Below are 22,572 nucleotides of genomic sequence, written 5' to 3'. Positions count from 1 at the left end.
TCACATTTCGCTCCGAGTCCAGCTGCAACCTCACAACCCAACATCCGTGTATTTAGGATTAGTTTTATTTTCAGATCATAATATCAATGTATGGCCCCATTATCTCCTTGATGACAAAGTACTCAAATGATAGGCATGTCTCTAAGAAGCATGGATCATCATTGCTGAGTGTAGTACCTATACATAACCCTTCTCTGACATGTATTTCCTTTTTTTTTTTTTTTTTTTTAACTTTTTATTTTGTATTGGGGGATTCCCTGGTAGCTCAGCCAGTAAAGAATCTGCCTGCAATGCAGGAGACCCAAGTTTGATTCCCGGGGTTGGGAAGATCCCCTGGAGAAGGGGTAGGCTACTGACTCCAGTATTCCTGGGTTTCCCTGGTGGCTCAGTTGGTAAAGAATCCGCCTGCAGTGTGGGAGACCTGGGTATAGCCAGCTAACAAACAATGTTGTGATAGTTCCAGGTGAACAAGGAAGGGACCAGCCATACATACACATGTATCCATTCTCCCCCAAACTCCCCTCCCATCCAGGCTGCCACATAACACTGAGCAGAGTTCTCTGTGCTGTATAATAGATCCTTGTTGGTTATCAATTTTAAATTTAGCCATGTGTACCTCTGACATGTATTTCTTAAGCTAAAAACCTTAAATGTGCACTATTTTAATTGCTTCCTTACAGAATTCCTAACTTTTGTATAATGCTCTTTGAAAGTCTCATTAACTACTCCTAAAAGTTTTGGGTGTGAGGAGAGTAGAATTTTTATTTCCATTTTCTTGTTGAGAAAAGCCAAGTGACTTGCCCAAGGCTTCCTGATTATCAACTGCTTTCTTCTGGTTGGAGCTTCTCCCCTTGGCCCAGGTGTGTAGCTTTATAAATATGCACCCCCACAGCCCTAGACAATATGTTATACTTTTCCATTAAGATAATGTTGCATCACTGGCTTGGACTGAGTGCAGGATGGGGAAAGGTGGGTTTTAGAGAACTCATAAGACCTACTGGACATGCTTCCAGCCCTGACCCCAACAACTTGGGGCCCAGAGCTTTCTTCTCCCATTCTTTTCTTTTTTTAAGAAAAATTTCATTGGCGTATAGTTGCTTTATAGTGTCGCATTACTTTCTGCTGCGCTGCAAAGTGAGTCAGCCACATGTATACATATATTCCCTCTCCCCTGGATTTCCTTCCAATTTAGGTCATCACAGAGCCCTGAGTAGAGTTCCCTGTGCTACACAGTAGGTTCTCGTTAGTTACCTGTTACTACCAATGGTGTACACGTGTCCATCCCAATCTCCCAACTCATCCCACCCTTCTCTTCTCCCTGGTATCCGTGTTTGTTCTCTACATCTGCATCTCTGTTTCTGCTTTGCAGTTAGGTTCATCTGTACCATTTTCCTCAATTCCACATACATGTTACTATACAATATTTGTTTTTCTCTTTCTGACTTACTTCACTGTGTGACAGTCTCCAGGTCTGCTCACGTTTCTGCAAATGGCACCGTTTCATTCCTTTTCGTGGCTGAGTAATATTCCGCTCTCTATATATGCCACATCTTCTTTATCTGTTCATCTGTTGGTGGACATTTAGGTTGGTTCCCTATCTTGGCTATTGTAAATAGCACTGCAGTGAATGATCATTGGGGGCATCTATCTTTTGGAATTATGGTTTTCAATAGGCAAATGCCCAGGAGTGGGATTGCTGGATCATGTGGCAGTTCTGTTTTTAGTTTTTTAAGGAACCTTCACACTGTTCTCCATAGTGGCTGCATCAATTTACATTCCCCCCAATGTAGGAGGGTTCCTTCTTCTTCACACCCTTTCCAGCCTTTATTGTTTGTAGATTTTTTCCCCTAGTTTTATTTATTTATTTTTTTACTTTACAATATTGTATTGGTTTGCCATACATTGACATGAATCTGCCATGGATGTACATGTGCTCATCCTGATCTCCCCTCCCAGCTACCTCCCCATCCCATCCCTCTGGGTCATCCCAGTGCACCAGCCCTGAGCACCCTGTATCATGCATCGATTTTTGATGATGTCCATTCTGATCAGGGTGAGGTGATATCTCATTTTAGTTTTGATTTGCATTTCTCTAATAATTAGCAGTGTTGAGCATTTTTTTGTGTGTCTCTTGGCCATCTGTATGTCTTATTTTGGAGAAAAATCTATTTAGGTCTTCCACTCATTTTTGATTGGGTGCTTTGTTTATTTGATACTGAGCTGTGTGAACTGCTCCCTTTCTTGTCTTCACTGCACATCTCATCTGATTTGGTCATAAAAAGTGGGTCCATGACCCCACTGCTCATGTCCAGGGATCTCTGGCTGATACCCACCTCTTCTGAGCAGCCCACGTGCTTGCCGTCCATTCCAAGCCACACTGACCTATTAGTGGACACCTGCCACTCAGGGGTGATTCCCAGGCTTAGCAAAGTTTTTTCTTACAAGGAGATGAACAGTGCAAAATTTGGAATTTTTTAAAGTCTGTAGTTGTGATATTGGAAATGTTCTATCAGCCAGTTCAGGGCTTAAGTAACCTGTGGCCCCTCTGACCTGTTTTGGATGACTGATGATCAACAATGTTATTAACTCAGGTTTCACTGTTCAGGCTTAAATGGAGACTTGGCAAAAGTGTGAGGCTGTTTAAACAGGAAGTCCAGACTACAAAAGAACAGTGATCTTGCTTGAGGGATTTAATTGTCTACATGTAGGTACATAAAATCTAGGCGTTCTAAGGAATTCTCCAAACATGGACTCTGCTAAATTGGTTCTGAGACTTAAGTCTGTTAGTTCCCTTCTCTGTTTTGGGCTTTATCAAAGAGAATGATGATAAATGTGAAGAGATTCTGGTATGCCAGCCATTTTCCAACTGCTATTGTTGTCAGCACCTGAACTGTAATGCACACTTCTCAGTGTGTGGAGAACCAGTGCTGACCACAGACCCAACATGAATGTGTTGTAACAGCTGAAAAGAACCAGTACTGGTTTTGTCTGCTTTAATTGAAGATCAGTGACCATGTTGATACATGGCAGAAACCAGCACAATGTTGTAAAATGATTATCCCCCAATTAAAAATAAAAATGAAAAGATCAGTGACCAGGTGAGGGATGCAAAATTCTTGCTGCCTAACAGAGTATTGATTAGAAGAGAATTTTAATTCCAGCAAAGTTTAGTAATTCCAGAAAACCTCCTTTTTAAGGGAGGTCATTTTTAGTCCAGACTTTCTCCATCCTGCCTGGATGCTCTATCAAATGAGGAGGGATTTGATATAAAAGCACAGATGCATGAAGATAAGCAGGTGTTGGGGAAGCAAAAAGCCACTCTTTTGAATATTTAAGAGCTCTTGAGTAGAAGAGGGGGTGAGTGTGCTCTTTGTAGCTCTGCAGAGGAGAACAGGTGTCAGCAGAGAAGAACAGGTGTCAGCGGAGAACAGGTGTCAGTGGAGGAGAACAGGTGTCAGTGGAGGAGAACATGCTGTTGTCAACAGAGGAGAACAGGTGTCAGCAGAGGAGAACAGGTGTCAGTGGAGGGGAACAGGTGTCAGTGGAGGGGAACAGGTGTCAGTGGAGGGGAACAGGTGTCAGCGGAGGAGAACAGGTGTCAGCGGAGGGGAACAGGTATCAGCGCCGAGGAGAACAGGTGTCAGCAGAGAAGAACAGGTGTCAGTGGAGGGGAACAGGTATCAGTGAAGGAGAACAGGTGTCAGTGGAGAATATGTGTCAGTGGAGGAGAAAAGGTGTCAGCAGAGAACAGGTGTTGAAGAAGAACAGGTGTCAGTGGAGGAGAATAGATATCAGCCAAGGGGAACAGGTGTCAGTGGAGGAGAACAGGTGTCAGCGGAGGAGAACAGGTGTCAGCGGAGGAGAACAGGTGTCAGCAGAGAACAGGTGTCAGCAGAGGGGAAAAGGTGTCAGTAGAGAACAGGTGTCAGTGGAGGAGAACTGTGTCAGCAGAGAATAGGTGTCAGTGGAGCGGAACAGGTGTCAGCAGAGAACAGGTATCTGCAGAGGAGGTGTCAGCGGAGGATGCTGTTCAAGAACATTTTCTCCAACCGACATTGATGTAGGTCCAACCATGTGAAGGTTAACAGCTGGATGTGAAATGGGTTGCCTGGGAAAACAGTGAGTTCTGTCTCAGAAATGTTCAAGCAGAGATGAGCAGTTACTTGGAATCCTCTTGAGAAGGTTATTCACACCAGCGGTGGGATGAGGTGGGGAGATAGCTTCTAAAAATTCTTCCAGCTCTTAAGCATCTGTAAATCTGTGAACCGTGGAAAGTATCAGGGAGAACTGCATAGAGTCTGAGGAGTTCTCTTTGGCAAAAGAAGTGTGTTAAATACACCATCTCCTGTTTATAGAACTGTAAGGGGGGTGCCTACAAGTTGTGTCTTGCCACAATCTCTGCCCTGAATGTGGTCCCCGGGCATAAAGATCTACTGCAGTAGAAATCCTGAAATTACAACAGATGAATCTCAAAAGACACATTTCCTTTCTGGGCTCTGAAGTTCGGTCTAGATGGATAATGGCTTCCCTGGTGGCTCAGTGCTAAACAACCTGCCTGGTGATGCAGGAGACAAGGGTTCGATCCCCGGATCAGGAAGATCCCCTGGAGAAGGGAACGGCAACCCACTCTAGTATTCTTGTCTGGGAAATTCCATGGACAAGGAGCCTGGTGGGGTCGGAAAGAGTCGGACGGGACTGAGTGATTAACACTTCCACTTTCATACATAGAGGAAACATTATGTATAAGATTGTTATGCTTGCAATAATGCGGTGCCACTGTTTACAATCTGTCTTTCCCACCAGTTTTTGAACTCTTGAAAGCAAGGATTCTGGTTTATTATATGTGATTCTCCTATGCTTGGCACAGTATCTGGCACACGGCGATCTGAATATTTCAGATGAATTAACCTAAACTGTTTTAGATGTCTCTCCTTTCAGCAAATTTGTAGCAAGAGATTTCAAATGCAAGCTGCTGTCCTTGTCCCCATGAAAAATATAAAACATAAAATAAAATATAAATTCACCATTCCCGTCTCCAGGAGATTGACAAGATACAAACAGACACATATAAATGGCAACCGACTCCAGTGTTCTTGCCTGGAGAATCCCATGGACAGAGGAGCCTGGCAGGCTATGGTCCATGAGAATGCAAAGAGTCAGACACAACTGAATCGACTTAGCACTAACACAGGATAATTAACACTAACGCTGTTGACCAAGTGACAAAATCATCTCTAGATGAAAGTTTTTAAATCCAGAGGAAGGAGATAGCAATGGGCTGTAGAAGCAGGAAAACTCTGATCTATGAAAAATAATAGGAACTTAAAATCTCGATTCTCAAAGCAGTATTCCTCTGAATAACTTCACAGTCGTGACGCTGGCACCATTTATTAGCATGTCCCCAAGAGCTCATTCCCTGGTGGCTCAGATGTAATGAAACTGCCTGCAACGTGGGAGACCCAGGTTCGATCTCTGAGTTGGGAAGATCCCCTGGAGAAAGAAATGGCAACCCACTCCAGGATTTTTGCCTGGAGAACTCTGTGGGTAGGGGAGCCTGGTGGGCTGCAGTCCATGGAGTCACAAAAAGTTGGACATGACTGAGTGACTAACACTTCACTTCAAGAACTTATGGCTGGAGTGATTTGCAGAAGTTGTGATATCATTTGCTTTGGTGCCTGGTCTGCCCCTATTTTGTGGATTCTTAACTCCCTTGGCTCTTGCTAGAGTGAGGGGCTGAAAAGGGGGCTTCCAAGAGATGGAGTGGAGTCTCAGCGGAGGTCTGCTGACATCACAGGAGATTGACAGTGTCATGAGACCCCTCTAAGACTTGATCATCCATTTCCTCAAGTCACCACTTCAGCTGGAGTCCATAAACTTATGGCAGTTAGGTTTTCATCTTGCCGTGAGTTAATTATTCAGGGAATTGTGCTCAGAAGGAAGAAGGTGCAAATGTGACCCAGTGAAATTCAGAAGCGTGGACCACTTAAGCTACTAAGTGACCATGAATAGGTCCATATTTTAGGGGGAAAGATGCTGGTGGCAGGAGAATGGTTTACTCTGCAGTCAGCAGATGGAGGTGGGGCTTTTTGCTTGATGTCCTGAGCTGCTAACCTCCTTCCTAGCTCCTGGTCCTGACTCGGCTCTGGTCTCCTTCTGCCATGAGCACGTAAGGACTGATACCCAGCGTCCACCTAGGCCACCAGAAGGAAGCCAAGAGGGACAGTGGCGCCTCAGCCATAGTTAGACCTGCCACCTTCTCTTCTCCAAGGCTGCCCGGCATTCTTCCCATCCTGGGGTTGGGGACCATTACTTGTACCGTCAGTCCCCTACGTACAAATGAGTTGCCTTCCGACAGCGCGTTCGCTAAGTCCAACCTATTTGTAAGTCCAGCAAAGTGAGCCTAGGCACCCAACTAACACAGTCGGTTGTATAGTACTGCACTGCAATAGCTTTATGATATTTTCATACAAATAATACATAAAAAACAAACAAAAAATAAAACATTTCTAAGCTTACAGTACAGTGCCTTGAAAAGTACAATAGGACAGCACAACAGCCGGCACACAGAGGCTGGCATCGAGTGGCCAGGCAAGGAGAGTTAATGACTGGAGGAGGGGGAGGAGGTGGGAGGCGGTGGAGCTGAAGGATGGTCAACAACAGGAGGTGGAGGGCAAGCTGCCAGCTCACTCACGCCTGATGTTGACGGCACAGCTTCTGGTTCCTTGCCGGATTCAATTCTATTGCCCCTCTTGGAAAAATGACCCAGTGATATCTGGGAAGTAGCTCTTTTTTTCTCATCATAGATGATGCGGTAGCACTGGACTTTGTTCGAACGGCTGCTGCAATCATCGTGCCCTGTTCTATCTACATTCAGGTCCTAAGCCCCAAAAAGCTAACAGTGCCTCCTGAAATAAAGAAAGTCCTCTTGTCATCTTCTGCGTCGTGGATCTCTTCTGTTCTTCAGTTTGTTCATCTTCCTCTTGTCTATGTCCTTCTCTGGGCCTCCAATTCCAGCAGGTCTTCATTAGTAAGGCTCTCATGTCTCATAGCAATAGTCCTGTAAAGTAAAGTACACAAAAGCACACGCAACTTTAGAGGATGCATGCGTGTGACAATGGACACCAGACACGTGAACTAACTTCCGTGATTGAACTTGCAAACGCACGTTTGCATCTTTGAAAATTCGAAACTTGAAGGTTCGCGTGTAGGGGACTTGCTGTGTTTTACTTCTAATACCAGTTTATCTTTTTCTCTCCTTCTGCAGGACTGAAATGGATGCTAAAAAGCCAAGGAAAGGCAGTTTGACATCCTTCCCGATTTTGAAAGCAACAAAGAAACAAAATCTCACCTCTGTGAAGGTAAGGACCTTTGCATTTCATTTGGGAGAAGAAAGGTTTTGTTGTGAAGTTTTGGGGACTCAGGACCCAATGGGACTGTTGTGCCCCACACATCTCTGGTGACAGGGGGAAGGGAAGGGGCAGAGCCAGGTCTGGGTGGGCCAGAGGGAAAACAAGCTGGATGGCCAGGGTGTGGTTTCTTGAACTTGAGGATGTCAAGATCATAATCTAACAGGTGACCTGCATGTGAGGAGGCCTGGGTTAATGTCACTTCTGCAGCACCTTTTATTCTGCTCTGTATGTTGCCGTAGTTTAGTCACTAAGTCGTGTCCGATTCTTTGCAACCCCATGGACTGCAGCCCTGCCCTGTTTATCTGGGCTCAATACTGGAAGTGTCCTGGTTTCGATCAAATAGCCAAGCACATTCTCAGAAAAGGTCTGTTTCTGTTTTTCCTAGCATGGTCATGCTGTTTTTTGTTTTACCCTGCCTGAAAACTAGCAAAATGCCATGGCACTAATACTGTGATGCGGTGACAACTGTGACTACCCTCTGTAAGGTCAACTTCTAAATCAGGTGTATTTTCTAATCTAATGCCTTCAGTATGGATTGTATCACTTACTCACAAGGTCACATTGCCTGGGATCTTTGTTCTGAAAAATTTGCAGCAGACTTTATCCCAGAGCGTTCTGGTGTGACTTCCTGAGTCCTGCCTGCATCACTTCGGGGGAGGAGTGAGTCCAGCAGCTGCCCAAGGTCCAGTGAGAACTCTCCTCCATAGGCCCACTGCCTCCTTCTTACTTTTAGGCCGCCTCCTCCAAGAAGTTTTCCAGAGTTAACCCTGGCCTTCCCCCCTTGGGATTATGCTTCATAAAATTATACCCTAATGGAAAATCCATTGTTCCCCATCCCTACCCCTGCTATTATAATGTACAACAAAAAACATCTTGCAGTTTATACATTTGCAAAAGATTGATGAATACCGAAAACATCTTCTTTGATAAAACAAAGATTAATATAACATATTTGAAATAGTAAATCTACAGCAAATATGACAAGATAAGAAAGGTAACATTCTGTTCGCATTTTAAAATGTACAAACAGAATGATCTTGGTGGTGATTTTCCTTTAGCAAAATAGTCGTGAGTTTTGCAGCTTACAGTTTTTGTTTTAGCTGCTTGACTATTTAGCTTGTTGAGTGTTCAGATAGCTCCCACAGAAATCTTAGTGGCCAGTGCTGTTATTGTCTCCATTTTACAGATAGGGAACTAAGATTCAGGTGAAGTTAACTAGGTCATGGCCATAAACAAGTGAGTGGAGGATAGAATTCAAACCCATAATCTTAACAAGTCTATCCCATACCTCTTTGATGAGTAATGGCAATTCTGTTAGATGTTTCTTCACATATTTATTTAAATTTATTTTAAGGAAAGAAAATTCTGCTGCAGTTACAGTCAAAAAATAAAATAAAAAATCACATTCAAGATAAATTCACGTATGTTGTCACTTGTTAAATCACAAATTGACAGCATCGTTTAAAAATACTGTTTAAGTTGATAACTTATAAGGGTAGCCTAACAACTGATGCAAACAAGTGTTGAAAAGACTTACATATTTACATAAATAATAATTTATATTTATTTCATGATATTTAATATTATGTTATAAAGGTAGCATTATAATAATTTAATATGTAAGTATTTTTAAATGTGGATCTTGATAATATTTCAGTCAAGAAAGTTTTTTAAAATGTGGCTTTTAAAATTGATTTCAGACAGTGGGGGGGATAAATCAGGAGCTTGGGATTAATTACAGACACTGCTGTATATAAGATAGATAACCAAAAAGGACCTACTGTATAGCACAGGGAACTCTACTCAATATTCTGTGATAACATATATGAGAAAAGAATGTATAGAACAGACTTGTGGACCCTGGGAGAAGGCGAGGGTGGGATGTTTCAAGAGAACAGCATTGAAGCATGTATATTATCTAGGGTGAAACAGACCACCAGCCCAGGTTGGGTACATGAGACAAGTGCTCGGGCCTGGTGCACTGGGAAGACCCAGAGGGATCGGGTGGAGAGGGAGGTGGGAGGGGGGACTGGGATGGGGAATACATGTAAATCCATGGCTAATTCATTTCAATGTATGACAAAAACTACTGTAATGATGTAAAGTAATTAGCCTCCAACTAATAAAAATATCTGGAAAAAAAAAAGAATGTATGTAAAAAGAATCTGAAAAAGAATGAATATATGTATATGTATAAATGTAAGTTTACATATAATATGTAATATATGTATAACTGAATCACTTGGCTGTACGTCTGAAACTAACACACTATAAATCAACTATAATCCAATAATTTTTTTTGAAAATTGATTTCAACTGTCTTTGAGAAATGGGTGATGCTCTAGGTAGTAATCAGTTCAATTCAGTCACTCAGTTGTGTCCGACTCTTTGCAACCCCATGGACTGTAGCACGCCAGGCCTCCCTGTCCATCACCGACTCTTGGAGTTTACTCAAACTCATGTCCGTCCATTCCTTTCAAAGAAAGCAGCCTCGCAGCCACTGCTGGGACCCGAGCAGATTCAGAACTCTGGGCTCTCAGGTGGGGCCGTCCCAGGGGACTTACCTGGGAGAGGCATGGGCAAGGGAGCTCTGCCAGCTTCAATTTCCCAGACAATTGACCGGGTGCCACAGAGTATCTCAGCACATGTGTGGAGCCTTGGGAGAGCAGGTACCCATTCTGTTACTTCTCTTCTACCCTTGGGCTGCCCCTCTAGCTCAGTGGCTAAGTACCCACTTTCAATGCAGGGGCCGCAGGAGATGCGAGTTCCATCCCTGGGTCAGGAAGATCCCCTGGAGGATGGCATGGCAACCCACTCCAGTAGTCTTGCCTAGAAAACCCCATGGACATAGGAACGTGGTGGGCTACAGCCCATGGGGTCACAGAGTCAGATATGACTGACTACCACTTTCACTTTCACCATTACTTACGGAGTGAACTCAAATTTTTGGAGTGAACTGACTTTTTAATGGGGTGAACTTTGAATATAACCATAAGCAGCCAATCTAGAATTGATGGTTCCGTGAAGCATCAGCACATCACACGGTATAATATCTGTGTTTGGGTGGACTTGGGGTTCTGAAGTACAGTGCTTACCTGCTGTTTCCCATTTTCTCCTAGAACCCCCCTCTTCCTCCTGAGATCTACTTAGTAAGTACCAGTTCTCTAGTTCTGCATTCCCAGGATGCTCTCAATCTGGGGAGAAAGGACAGATTGGAGTTTACTTTCCACTGCTGTGACAAGGACGTGGGGCAAGCAGGCATGGGGACATGTCTCTGAGTACCAGAATTAGTCAGAGCAAGTAGATAACTCCTGTTGAATACTTCTTCAGGCCGTGAAAATTAGCCTCCATCTGCTTGACATTGGAAGTGGGATGAGTTGATGTTAGAAGTACAGCCCCAGTCCCATATGTGTTTCTATATTTGCTCTTCTCAACGACACTGAGAGAGTCGGCGCCCCCATTTTACAGAGGAGGAGACTGAGAACTAAAGAGATTAAGCAAGTTACCTAATAAAGTAGTTCTGCTAATAAAGGCTGAAATCAGAATTCAGATTTTATTCTGTAATTCATTCATGTTTTTTAAAAATGGTTTTTTATTATTAAATGTTGAGTATATATAAAAGAATATGTAGGGATTTCCCTGGCGGTCCAGTGGTTGAAACTTCACCTTCCAATACAGGGGGGCACAGGTATGACCCCTTGTCAGAGAGCCAAGATCCCACCATGCCTTGTGGCTCAAAAAGCAAAACAACACAAAACAAAACATAAAACAGAAACAACATGGTAACAGATTCAATACAGACCTTAAAAATGGCCCACATCAAAAAATATTTTAAAGATTAAAAAAAAATTTTCTAAGTATAGGTGTCAGGTATAAAGGATAGTGTATAGTAGGCACTCTTGCATGTCTCCAATGCACAATTTAAGAAAGATGGCCCCTGTGTGTACCTCCCCACCTTATTTCACCCTGTTCATGGACCCTCCATGATGACCACTCTTTTGAGTTTTACATTTATCACTCCATTGCTTTTCTAAAACTCTGAACCATGTATTGTTTAATTTTGCATGCTTTTGTATGTCTTGAGTCATACTGCTCAGTTTTCCCTTAAAGCATGCTTTGTAGCTCCGTACTAGCAAACACTGGACAGCATTTGGCTGGTTTCACTTGGATTGATCAGGTCTTCACACTGATTGACCAGTGCCCTTTAGATATGTGAATATTGTTCTTGGGAACCTGTTTATGAATCAGTTTCACTGCCATATTCAGTGGTATGGGTGTATTGCACTCCCTATCAGTTTTGATGGGTGAGTGTTTTTTTCCTTATGTTTTTGCTATTAAAAACACTGCTTGTCTCCCGGTGCATATGTGCAGGGGTTTCTAGAGCGTGCATATAGGAGGGGTTTGCTGGGTACAAGGGGTTTCTAGAGCGTGCATTTAGGAGGGGTTTGCTGGAAACCAGGGGTTTCTAGAGTGTGCATTTAGGAAGGGTTTACTGGGTACAAGGGGTTTCTAGAGTGTGCATTTAGGAGGGGTTTGCTGGGTACCAGGGGTTTCTAGAGCATGCATTTAGGAGGGGTTTACTGGGTACCAGGGGTTTCTAGAGTGTGCATTTAGGAGGGGTTTGCTGGGTACAAGGGGTTTCTAGAGCGTGCATTTAGGAGGGGTTTGCTGGGTACCAGGGGTTTCTAGAGCATGCATTTAGGAGGGGTTTGCTGGGTACCAGGGTATGTGAATGCCTTGCGTTACCAGATGACACCAGTATTTTCTAAAGCATCAGCACGAGTGTACCTGGCCTCCTGCAGGATGTACACGTTTCTGCTGGTACACACCCTTTTTATTCCTTGATAAACAGTGTGGCTTCTTAGTTTGCCAGTTTAGAACACGTGACAATATTTTCTTCTTTTTTAATTTGCATTTTGGTGATTATCATGAGATTGAACCTCTCTCTCTTCATGTGCTTACTGGCCATTGGTGTTTCTTCTTCTGTGGAGTGCCTCGCTGTGCCTGCTTTTGCTTAAATTCTTCTTTTGTGTTGTCTTTTTCTTACTGGTTTGTAGAATATTTATATATAACATATAAAACGTGAATAAAATAGAAATAAAATATACATATATTTATTTAATATATAAAAACTATTTAAAGTATTTACTAATCCTTTGCCACTCATCATCAGTTCAGTCGCTCAGTCGTTTCTGATTCTGTGATCCCATGGGCTGCAGCACGCCAGGCTTCCCTGTCCATCACCAGCTCCCGGAGCTTCCTCACATTCATCTCCATTGAGTCAGTGATGCCATCCAACCATCTCATCCTCTGCCATCCCCTTCTACTCCTGCCTTCAATCTTCCCCAGCATCAGGGGCTTTTCCAATGAGTCAGTTATTCGCATCAGGTGGTCAAAGTATTGGAGCTTCAGCTTCAGCATCAGTCCTTTCAGTGAATATTTGGGACTGGCCTCCTTTAGGATGGACTGGTTTGAACTCCTTGAAGTCCAAGGGACTCTCAAGAGTCTTCTCCAACACCACAGTTCAAAAGCATCAGTTCTTCGGCACTCAGCTTTCTTTATAGTCCAACCCTCACATCCATACATGACTACTGGAAAAACCATACCTTTGACTAGATGGACCTTTGTTGGCAAAGTAACATCTCTGCTTTTTAATATGCTGTCTAGGTTGGTCATAGTTTTTCTTCCAAGGAGCAAGCGTCTTTTAGGTTCATGGCTGCAGTCACCATCTGCAGTGATTTTGGAGCCCCCCAAAATAAAGTCTGTTACTGTTTCCATTGTTTCCCCATCTATTTGCCATGAAGTGATGGGATCAGATGCCATGATCTTAGTTTTCTGAATGTTGAGTTTTAAGGCAATTTTCACTCTCCTCTTTCACTTTCATCAAGAGGCTCTTCAGTCCTTCTTAGCTTTCTGCTTATCTGAGGTTATTGATATTTCTCCTGGCAATCTTGATTCCAGCTTGTGCTTCATTCAGCCTGGCATTTCACATGATGTACTCTGCATATAGGTTAAATAAGCAGGGTGACAATATACAGCCTTGATGTACTCCTTTCCCGATTTGGAACCAGTCTGTTGTTCCATGTCCAGTTCTAACTGTTGCTTCTTGACCTACATACAGATTTCTCAGGAGGCAGGTAAGGTGGTCTGGTATTCCCATCTCTTTCAGAGTTTTCCACAGTTTATTGAGATCCACACAGTCAAAGGTTTGGCATAGTCAATAAAGCAGAAGTAGATGTTTTTTTGGAACTCTCTTGCTTTTTCGATGATCCAACAGATGTTGTCAATTTGATCTCTGGTACCTCTGCTTCTTCTAAATCCAGCTTGAAGGTATGGAAGTTCACGGTTCACACACTGTTGAAGTCTGGCTTGGAGAATTTTGAGCATTACTTTGCTAGTGTGTGAGATGAGTGCAAGTGTGCAGTATTTTGAACAGTTATATGTGCAGCCAATACCTGGAGTAGGAAATGGCAACCGACTCCAGTATTCTTGCCTGGAGAACTTCATGGCCAGAGGAGCCTGGTGGGCTACAGTCCCTGGGGTCATAAGGAGTCAGACACGACTGAGCAACTCAGCACAGCACATGGGTACTCAGCAAACATTGTTTGCCTTCACCTAGCGTGCTGCTGCCACTGCTGCTGCTAAGCCACTTCAGTCGTGTCTGACTCTTTGCAAGCCCAGGGACTGCAGCCCACCAGGCTCCCTCGTCCATGAGATTTTCCGGGCAAGAGTACCGGAGTGGGGTGCCATTGCCTTCTCCGTCACCTAGCATAATGCCCCCCAAATCCATTCATGTTGCTCAAATGGCAAAATGTTATTCTTTTTAAATGGCTGGGTAGTATTCCACTGCTTGTATTTGCCGCGTCTTCTTAATCCATTCATCTCTTGATAGGCACTTTGGTTGTTTCCATGTCTTGACTATTGTGAGTAACATTGCAATGAACACTGGGGTGTGTGTATCTTTTTGAATTAGTGTTTTTGTTATTTTGGATATATACCCAGGAGTGGAATTGCTGGATCATATGTTAGTTTTGTTTTTAGCTTTTTTAGAAGTCTCCCAACTGTTTTCTACATTGGCTGCACTGATTTACCAACAGTGGTATTTTTAAATTACAAAAGCAGCCCGTGTTCATATAAAACATTTGGGAAATAAGGGAGTCTCAAAGTTGAGTTTCGGCTGTTGAGCAGGTCTCCTAGAGCTTTGATGACATAAAAGGAGGTCCTGAAAACTGCCTGATGGCCTTTTCCAAGGCCCCATCTTTTTAATCTTCCACCCCCTCCCCCTCCCCCCAGAGGCTTTCTCCAGCCACCTGCCAGAGCCCAGGTCTCAGACAACACAGGAATCCTCTCCAATGCCATGTATCCTTTGAATAAAATCTTTTTTACACTGCGGATTCCTAATCTGGACTCAGAGCTCAGGACTATTAAAGAGACTCCTGTTACATTGGCTCAGAGATCAGTGAGGGGCCACAGAATAATGCATTAAGCTTATAGTCTTAAAGGAAAGTTTCTATTTGCCCTGGTGTTTGCAGGCGATCACACGCTCTTCTTTTCACCTCCTGGGGATACTGTGGTACAATGAGGGTTGTCATGGGCAATGGGTGCCTCTTGAGGAAACTGCCAGAGACAAACAAGCAGGAAGTTCATACACTTGTGCAACCTGAGCGGGTGCAGGTGTCCAGAGATGCCAGCGGTCCTCAGGATGGTCAGGCCTGGAGCAGCTGGAACCCGGGATGGATGGCATCTGTGACCTGCCTCCTCCGTTTACCTGACTTGTCTTGCAAGTATCATTTTTTATGTGTGGTGTACTGTGACAAAGATTGAGAAGCCCTATTCCATGCAGTGGTTTTGAGTCTTGGTTCCACCAAAAGATGAAGGATTCCTTTAGGACACACTCCCAGCGGTCACTTGAATGAATCTTACAGACAGATTGGAACTTTGGAGGTTATACCTCCCCACCCACCTCCGAGTCAGTGCAGATTTCTCACAGATGCTCAGCAGGTGAACTCTGTCCTTCCAGTGATGGGGTGCTCATTGGCTTCTAAGTTCTAGACTTTACAAAATCCTTCCTCTTTTGTCCCAGAAACTACATCCCTCTATATTCCACACATTGACCTGACTCTGTCCTGTGGATCACATGTAACAAGCTTTTATTGTGTGCTAAAGTAACAGTCCTTCTGATATTATCCCTCCCCTCAGAGATTTTGGGTGTTTTATTAATAGTCTTTTTAAAGAGCAGTTTTACATTTTCTAAAAAATTAAGCAGACAGTACAGAGTTCCCCTATGCCACTCCATACCCCATGTCTAGTTTCCCCTCATACTATCTTATATTCTTATAGTACATAATCACAACAGGGAGCCAATATTAATACATTATTAACAAAACTCCATACTTGGGGCAGAATTCCTTGTTTCTTTCACCTAACGTCCTTGGTCTGTTGCAGGATTCCACCCAGGATATCACATTACTTTAGTTCTGTCTCCTTAAGATAACGATCAAGTGTCTTAACTTGGCTATTCAGTGCCTTCCACAGGCCACAGTACACCCTCTGCTCCAACTTAACCAGTGTGAGCCGTGAAGACCCTCAGAGCATGCCCAGATACTGTTTTTTTCACCCAATGAGCTTGTTCCATACACTCCCTCCCAATGAAGGCTCAGGTCAAGCCACACCCCTTCCGAGAGCCACCCCCTGGATGGACATCTTCCTGGATGGACTGCATTCACAGTGGTCACTTTCTGCTTTGTTGTCACTCACTGCCCATGCTTTTTGTTTGGTATTTAGTTTTGGTTATGTTTTGAAATGTACTTTAAAAAATAATTTTATTTCCTTGTTTTTGTCTGTTCTGGGTCTTCATTGCTGCACGGGCTTGTCTCTAGTTGCGGTGGGTGGGCTTCTCATTGCAGTGGCTCCTCTTGTGGCAGAGCATGGGCTCTAGGGCACTCAGGCTTCAGCTGCTGCAGTTCCCAGGCTCTAGAGCACAGGTCAGTAGTTGTGGTGCTCGGGCTAAGTTGCTCCGAGGCATGTGGGATCTTCTTGGATCAGGGATCGAACGTGTGTCTCCTGCGATGGCAAGCAGATTCTTTACCACTGGGCCACCAGGAAAGCCCTTGTAGTGTTCTTTTAATTTGTCCAGTCTTCTCCCCCAGCTCATCCTCAAAGCCGACTTGTCACCATTGTTGATGACTAATCCCCACAAAGTTATTTGGTAAGAAGTTGGGACTCAGATTTGCGACTGCAGTTTTTGCTCAGATAGCATCATTGTCCATCTAGTAGACAACCAAATCCTGAATCTGGTACACGTTAGCATTAAATTAGCTTTGTCTGAGGCCATGGTCCATGCTTTATGTAGCCGCTCTCCTTTAGACCACATCCCTCTTCTGGGAAATCAAGATGGACTGTTCTAAATAGTCCCATTAGGGACTTCCCTGGTGGTCCAGGAGTTGGACTCTGAACTCCCAATGCAAGATGCATGGATTCCATCCTTGGTCAGGAAACCAAGATCCTGAATGCTGCACAGTGTGGCAAAAAGAAAATAATAATAAATTAAGTTGGGGACTTCCCTGGTGGTTCATGGTTAAGACTCTGCACTTCCAATGCAGGCAGAGGTTCAATGTCTGGATTAGGAACTAAGATCCCACATGCTGTGCAGCGTGGCCAATTTTTTTTTTTTTTTTTTTAAAGTAGTCCCCATCATGACAAGTCTATGGAGGTCTTAGCTGTGCTGGGTGATATTAAGTTGAAGTAGCATTCCCAGTTTCTATTTCATTGTGGCCCGGATACCAAGTTTTATGGATGTGGGTCTGGCACAGGCTGTGTCTCAGTTTTGGACAATTGTTATTCCCTAAGAATGAGCTGGGAACAGAACCCGTGGGCTTAAAGAGCAGAACCTAGATTCAAGCTGTAATGTGTCTTTGCTAAACTTGAGTCATTTTGGTGCCACTGTCATGCTTTTTCCCATATCTACATAGTCCTCACACTCTCTTTCACTTAAATTTTAGTTCCATCCTATATAATAACAACAACCAAATTACAGGTTTAATGTGCTAGTTATAGTTCTTTAAATGAATATTAAAGTAAATGCATAACCGTTAGGTAACTGTGATCTGTTATGTTGGGCTTCCCTGGTGGCTCAGTGGTAAAAGAATCTCCTTGCCGATGCAGAAGACATGGGTTGAATCCCTGAGTCAGGAAGATCCCCTGGAGAAGGAAATGGCAATCCACTCCAGTATTCTTTTTTTTTTTCAATTATAAAGCAATTATATTTCTGATTTTATTTATTTATCTATTTTTAATTTTATTTAAATTATTTATTTATTTTACTTTACAACATTGTATTGGTTTTGCCACACATTGACTTGAATCTGCCATGGGTGTACATGTGTCCCCATCCTGAACCCCCCTCCAAACTCCCTGCCCATCCCATCCCTCTGGGTCATCCCAGTGCACCAGCCCCGAGCATCCTGTATCACGCATCGAACCTGGACTGGTGATTCGTTTCACATATGATAATTACATGTTTCAATGCCATTCTCCCATATCACCCCACCCTTGCCCTCTCCCACAGAGTCCACAGTGGGGCCTAGTGGGCTACAGTTCATGGGGTCACAGGGTCGGACACGACTTAATAACTAAAAAACCAAAATTTGTCATGTCACACACCTGCACTGTGAGCTTACTGCCGTTTGGTGGGTCACAGCTCTGCTTATTTGGTCTTTCCCACCCCACCTCTTTCTAGAGGTGAAGTACACTCTGATCAGGTCATTGGTGTCTAGACTGGGCTCCTATATTCTGGTAGGTTCTGCTAAGGTACCTTCAGAGCCATTCTGAGGGGGAAAGAGGTTCTGGGTAAGATTATAGACATTTTCTTCTCTTTAGAAAGAGCAGCTCTGCTTTCATGTCCTCCCAAGTCCAAGGCACTGGTTAAGGTTTTATTTTAAGAAAGGATTCTGTGAAATTTTTTTAAGTGTGAAAACTCTTGGGCAAGTCAATCCAGGATATGCACTGGTAGAAAGATCATTTGTTTGGGTATTTGTTCATTCCTTCATTCATTCTGTTCTTTGAGCCTCTCTCAGCTCTTCCTAGCTTGGGGGTCAGCAGAGCTGGCTTTGTGTGTATCCCACTTATTGCAATGAAGCAAAATAAGCATCGGGCACCGACGATGACACCAAGTCACATGTTATTCCAGTTCTCTCTCACTGGGTCCAGGTTGAGAGTAAGCCTTTGCTTCAAATCCAGAAACCCCCTACCAAGGTCAAGAACTTCAGGATGACCCAATTCTTGAATAAGGTAGGAAGTGATGCTTCAGGTCTTTTCCCAGCAGAGGATGAGGGGAGGTAGGTGGCGGGGGATGGTCTATAACAGGCATTTTTGGATCAACTCAGCATAACATGATGAACATGCTCTACCCGCATCACCACACCCCATCTCTGCCCAGTTTTAAATGTTGCTTCACTGATAGACTGTGCGTGCATGCTCAGTCACCTCAGTTGTGTCCGACTCTTTGCGACCCCATGGACTGTAGCCCACCAGGTCCTCCGTCCGTGGGATTCTCCATGCAGGAAGACTGGAGTGGGTTACCATGCCCTCCTCCAGGGGGTCTTCCCAACCCAGGGATTGAATCTGCGTCTCATGTCTCCTCTGTTGGCAGGCAGTTTCTTTACCGCTAGCACCACCTGGGAAGCTCCAACATCAGACACCTCTCTCCCAGTCAATCCGTCAGTGTGGGGGAGAGCAGGGACCCAGGTGGACAGGTCAAGTCAGTAGTGTACAGGAGCTGGAGGGCTTCCTTGGTGGCCCAGTGGCTAAGACTCTGAGCTTTCAATATGGGAGACCCAGGTTTGATCTCTGGTCAGGGAACTAAGATCCCACATGCTGCCTGGCATGGCCATAAGAAGTATATATATTTGTTAGAGGAGTTGGGCACTTGTACTGCCCCAAGGAAGGTTTGCATTGTACAGCAGGAAGATCTTCCCCTGGTCAGGGTGGTGAGATGTTGGCATGATAATAATAATGGCTAACGTGTCTGGAATATTCTACATAGATTGTTTGGTTTACCTCACAAAAGCCTTGTGAGGTAAGTCCCAGTTTTATCCCCATGGCAGTGCTGAAATAATTGAAGCTTACAGAAGGGGTCAGCATGACTATCCAAGGTCTGCAGCTAGAAGGTGTAGGAGCAGGGATTTGAACCCAGAGCCCATCTGCGGGACCACTCCATTTTCTCTCCAAGAACTCCCGAGGCAGATTTTGCCCTGGATTTGGCTCGTCCTTGCTCTGGGGAGGGTGCTTGGCACACTGGGTCCCCCAAGGTGTCTGTAACTCACCAGCTTCTCCTGCAGAACACTAATGCCAGCTTCACTTCGCTGCCTTTCATGGACACCAAGGGGAAGAAGACCATGGTGAGCTTCCCACACGTCAGCAGTAAACTCCCACTAAAGCAGCCCTCGCTGTATCAGGTGAGTTGGAAGCAGTGGGTGTGACCTGGGGCAGGCAGGTGAAAGGCCTTTCTGCTTTCAGTCCGTGTTCAGAGAGGTCTAGGATGGAGGGAAAAGACCTGAGCTGAAGAGTCGGCTTCCGGTCCTGTCCACCTTCTTTACAATGAATGTGCTCAGTCGTGTCCGATCCTTTGTGACGCTGTGGACTGTACTCCGCCAGGCTCCTCTGTTCATGGGATTCTTCAGGCAGGAATAGCTGAGTGGGTTGCCATGCCCTCCTCCAGGTGATCTTCCTGACCCAGGGATCGAACCCCCCTCTCCTGAGTTTCCTGCATTGCAGTCAGATTCTTTACCACTGTGCCACCTAGGAAACTCCCATACTACGCTTGATCTTAGCCAAAAGGCTGAGAAGCGATGAATGTAATGTTTATGATGAATGTAAACTTGAACAGTAAGTCATTGACTTTCTGTATTAAACAGACTCATGGTAGGACTGTTATGAGGATTCACTGAAAAGTGAAGTGTCAAGTGTATTAATGGTAGAAGCATGTATAAACAGTACAAAATGTTGGTTTTCCTTCCGTGTCCCCTAATTGTTTTGTGTAAGGACCAAATGAGATCACGTGAGAAAGTGCCGAGTTAAAGAGCTGTTATGTGCACTGATGTTCAACTGTTTGTGCCCTTGGGCAGGTCACTCTATCTAGTTAGGAACTGGCCTTTTCCAGGTCAGTAGGAAAGAACCATTCCCATCCTTCCTGCAGGAAGATGTCCCTGGGGTGGTCTGCTGCAAACTGTAATGTACAGGAGTTTCACGGAGAATATGGAGAGTCAGATGGATCCTCCCTTTGAGAGAGAGAGTGTGAAAACCTACTGTCTTTTCTTTATAATTCATGAATTCTTTAGTCGCACTGGATTTTCGATGCTGTGCAGGGTTTTTTCAGTTGTGGCCAGCAGGGGCTACTCTTCCTAGTGATGCTCCGTCTTCTCGTGGTGGCTTGTTTTGTGGCTGGGCACAGGCTCTGACTGCACTGGCTTCAGCAGTTGTGGCTCCAGGGCTATAGAGCACAGGCTCTGCGGCATGTGGGATCTTCCCAGACTAGAGATCGAACCCTCATCCACTGCGTTGGCAGGCAGATTCTTAACCACTGGACCACCAGGCAAGTTCCCCTACTGTCTTGCAATAACCATTTTTCTCCCTGGAGAGAAAAAGCAGAGTCTGGCTGGCTAGGGCTCTTCTTGGTCAGACCCATGGTTTAGGACACCCAGAAGTGGCCCCAAGAGGCCTTGATTGCGAGTGTCTTTCCCTGAACAGGAGAATCAAGCTCACCATCAGAAGTCTTCTGAGCTCAAGCCTTCTGAGACGGTCTTCCCTTTGAACGTGAAAACCCAAGACACCAAAGCAGAGGAGAAGCCGCCAAAGAAGCCCAAACACAAGGTGCCTCTGACAGCGGCAGGTGTGGCTTTGGGGCAGCGGCGGGGTGGGTGTGGGCGCGGTTTTGAGGTCCATCAGTGCCTCGTCACTTACTGTGATGGTACTGGCTTGGCCAAAGAGTTTGTTCGGGTTTTCCTCTATGAGGTTATGGAAAAACAGCAATTTTTTTGCCAACTGAACACATCAGGGCAGTCCGAGCGAGGGTTGGAAAAGAATTTCCAGACACAGAGCATTTCAGAAGGGGGTGAGTTTATTAAGAACAAAGAGCAGAGGTAATGTGGGCACTTCACCTATAGGCCTGGTCTCCCATATGTCTTCATTTCCTCCTCAAGTTCCTTCTCTGACTCCAGCAGTTGGTCAAAGAATGTGATGTCCCTCCCACTTCATCCCTCGTCCTGGTTCACCTGCTCTTAACACTGTTTCTCTCTCTCTCTTTTTTAATATGACACAATTTAATGCCACCAGATTGCTTTGTTTTAATATGAAATATTCATATATTTTTTTCTTCCGAACATTCTATAATTACACATTTGATTTTTCTTGATCCAAGATTTAGGAGAGAGAGTTTGTTTCCAAGTGGCTGTAAGTTTGTATTGCTTTGTATCATTGTAGTTGATACTTCAGCTGTTGTTAGTTTTACCTAATATCTGCTTTGGGATCAGTTGGCGTATGGAATCTGAATTCTGTGACCAGGGATTGAACCCCGTCCCCCCCTGCAGTGGAAGCATGCCAGGAAGTCCCTCACCATCTCTCTTAAAGCTTGAATCCCACCCCGCCTGCCCCGGACCAGATACCAGCCCCTGATGCAATGGCAATGTGGCCAGTATAGCAGACAATACACAACACACATCCCTTGCCAGGCTGAGACCTCCTGGCTTTCTGCAGATTTGAGCGGGAAGACCTCCTGGACTTGAAAGTCGGATTTATGCCACCTGCCTGCTCCTTAGAGGGCATCGTAGTTTGCGAACTCTCTCAGGATAGACTTGGCGTAGCCCAATGCCAGATGAACTTGGGTGATTTCTGCCTTAACTATACACTTCTGTTGACACTATGCTGACTCCTGAAATGCTCTACCCAAGCTGCTGCACCCATAGCTCTTTGGGGACTAAATCTCCCCTTGGCTTCCTTATTTGTGTAAGTCTTTATTGAATGTGTGACAATATTGCTTCTGTTTTATGTTCTGGGGTATTTTGGCCGTGAGGCATGTGGGAACTTAGCTGCCTGATCAGGGATAGAACCTGCACCCCCAGCACTGGAAGGCAATGTCTTAACTGCTGGACCACCAAGGAAATCCCCC

At 44.6% G+C, this 22,572-nt stretch overlaps 1 protein-coding gene across 3 annotated transcripts in view; it reads left to right on the top strand.

Annotated features, from left to right (window-relative positions):
* DYRK4 (dual specificity tyrosine phosphorylation regulated kinase 4) overlaps nucleotides 1–22,572 on the top strand; it is a 47,067-nt gene that overhangs the window by 1,831 nt on the left and 22,664 nt on the right. Inside the window, exons 2-5 of one of the 3 annotated variants that reach the window (XM_070453149.1) lie at nucleotides 7,265–7,358; nucleotides 18,618–18,698; nucleotides 19,748–19,864; nucleotides 21,156–21,297. In XM_070453149.1, coding sequence (XP_070309250.1) covers nucleotides 7,265–7,358; nucleotides 18,618–18,698; nucleotides 19,748–19,864; nucleotides 21,156–21,297 — 434 coding nt within the window. Of the gene's footprint in view, nucleotides 1–7,264; nucleotides 7,359–10,528; nucleotides 10,559–18,617; nucleotides 18,699–19,695; nucleotides 19,865–21,155; nucleotides 21,298–22,572 lie in introns of those variants that run through there. The other 2 variants (XM_070453148.1, XM_020869783.2) reach the window with 2 other exon arrangements.

The sequence above is a fragment of the Odocoileus virginianus genome, chromosome 23 (genome assembly GCF_023699985.2).
Source record: "Odocoileus virginianus isolate 20LAN1187 ecotype Illinois chromosome 23, Ovbor_1.2, whole genome shotgun sequence".
NCBI lineage: Eukaryota > Metazoa > Chordata > Mammalia > Artiodactyla > Cervidae > Odocoileus > Odocoileus virginianus.
The sequence above is the reverse complement of the archived record's forward strand: the minus strand, read 5'-3'. Positions and strand labels throughout refer to the sequence as shown.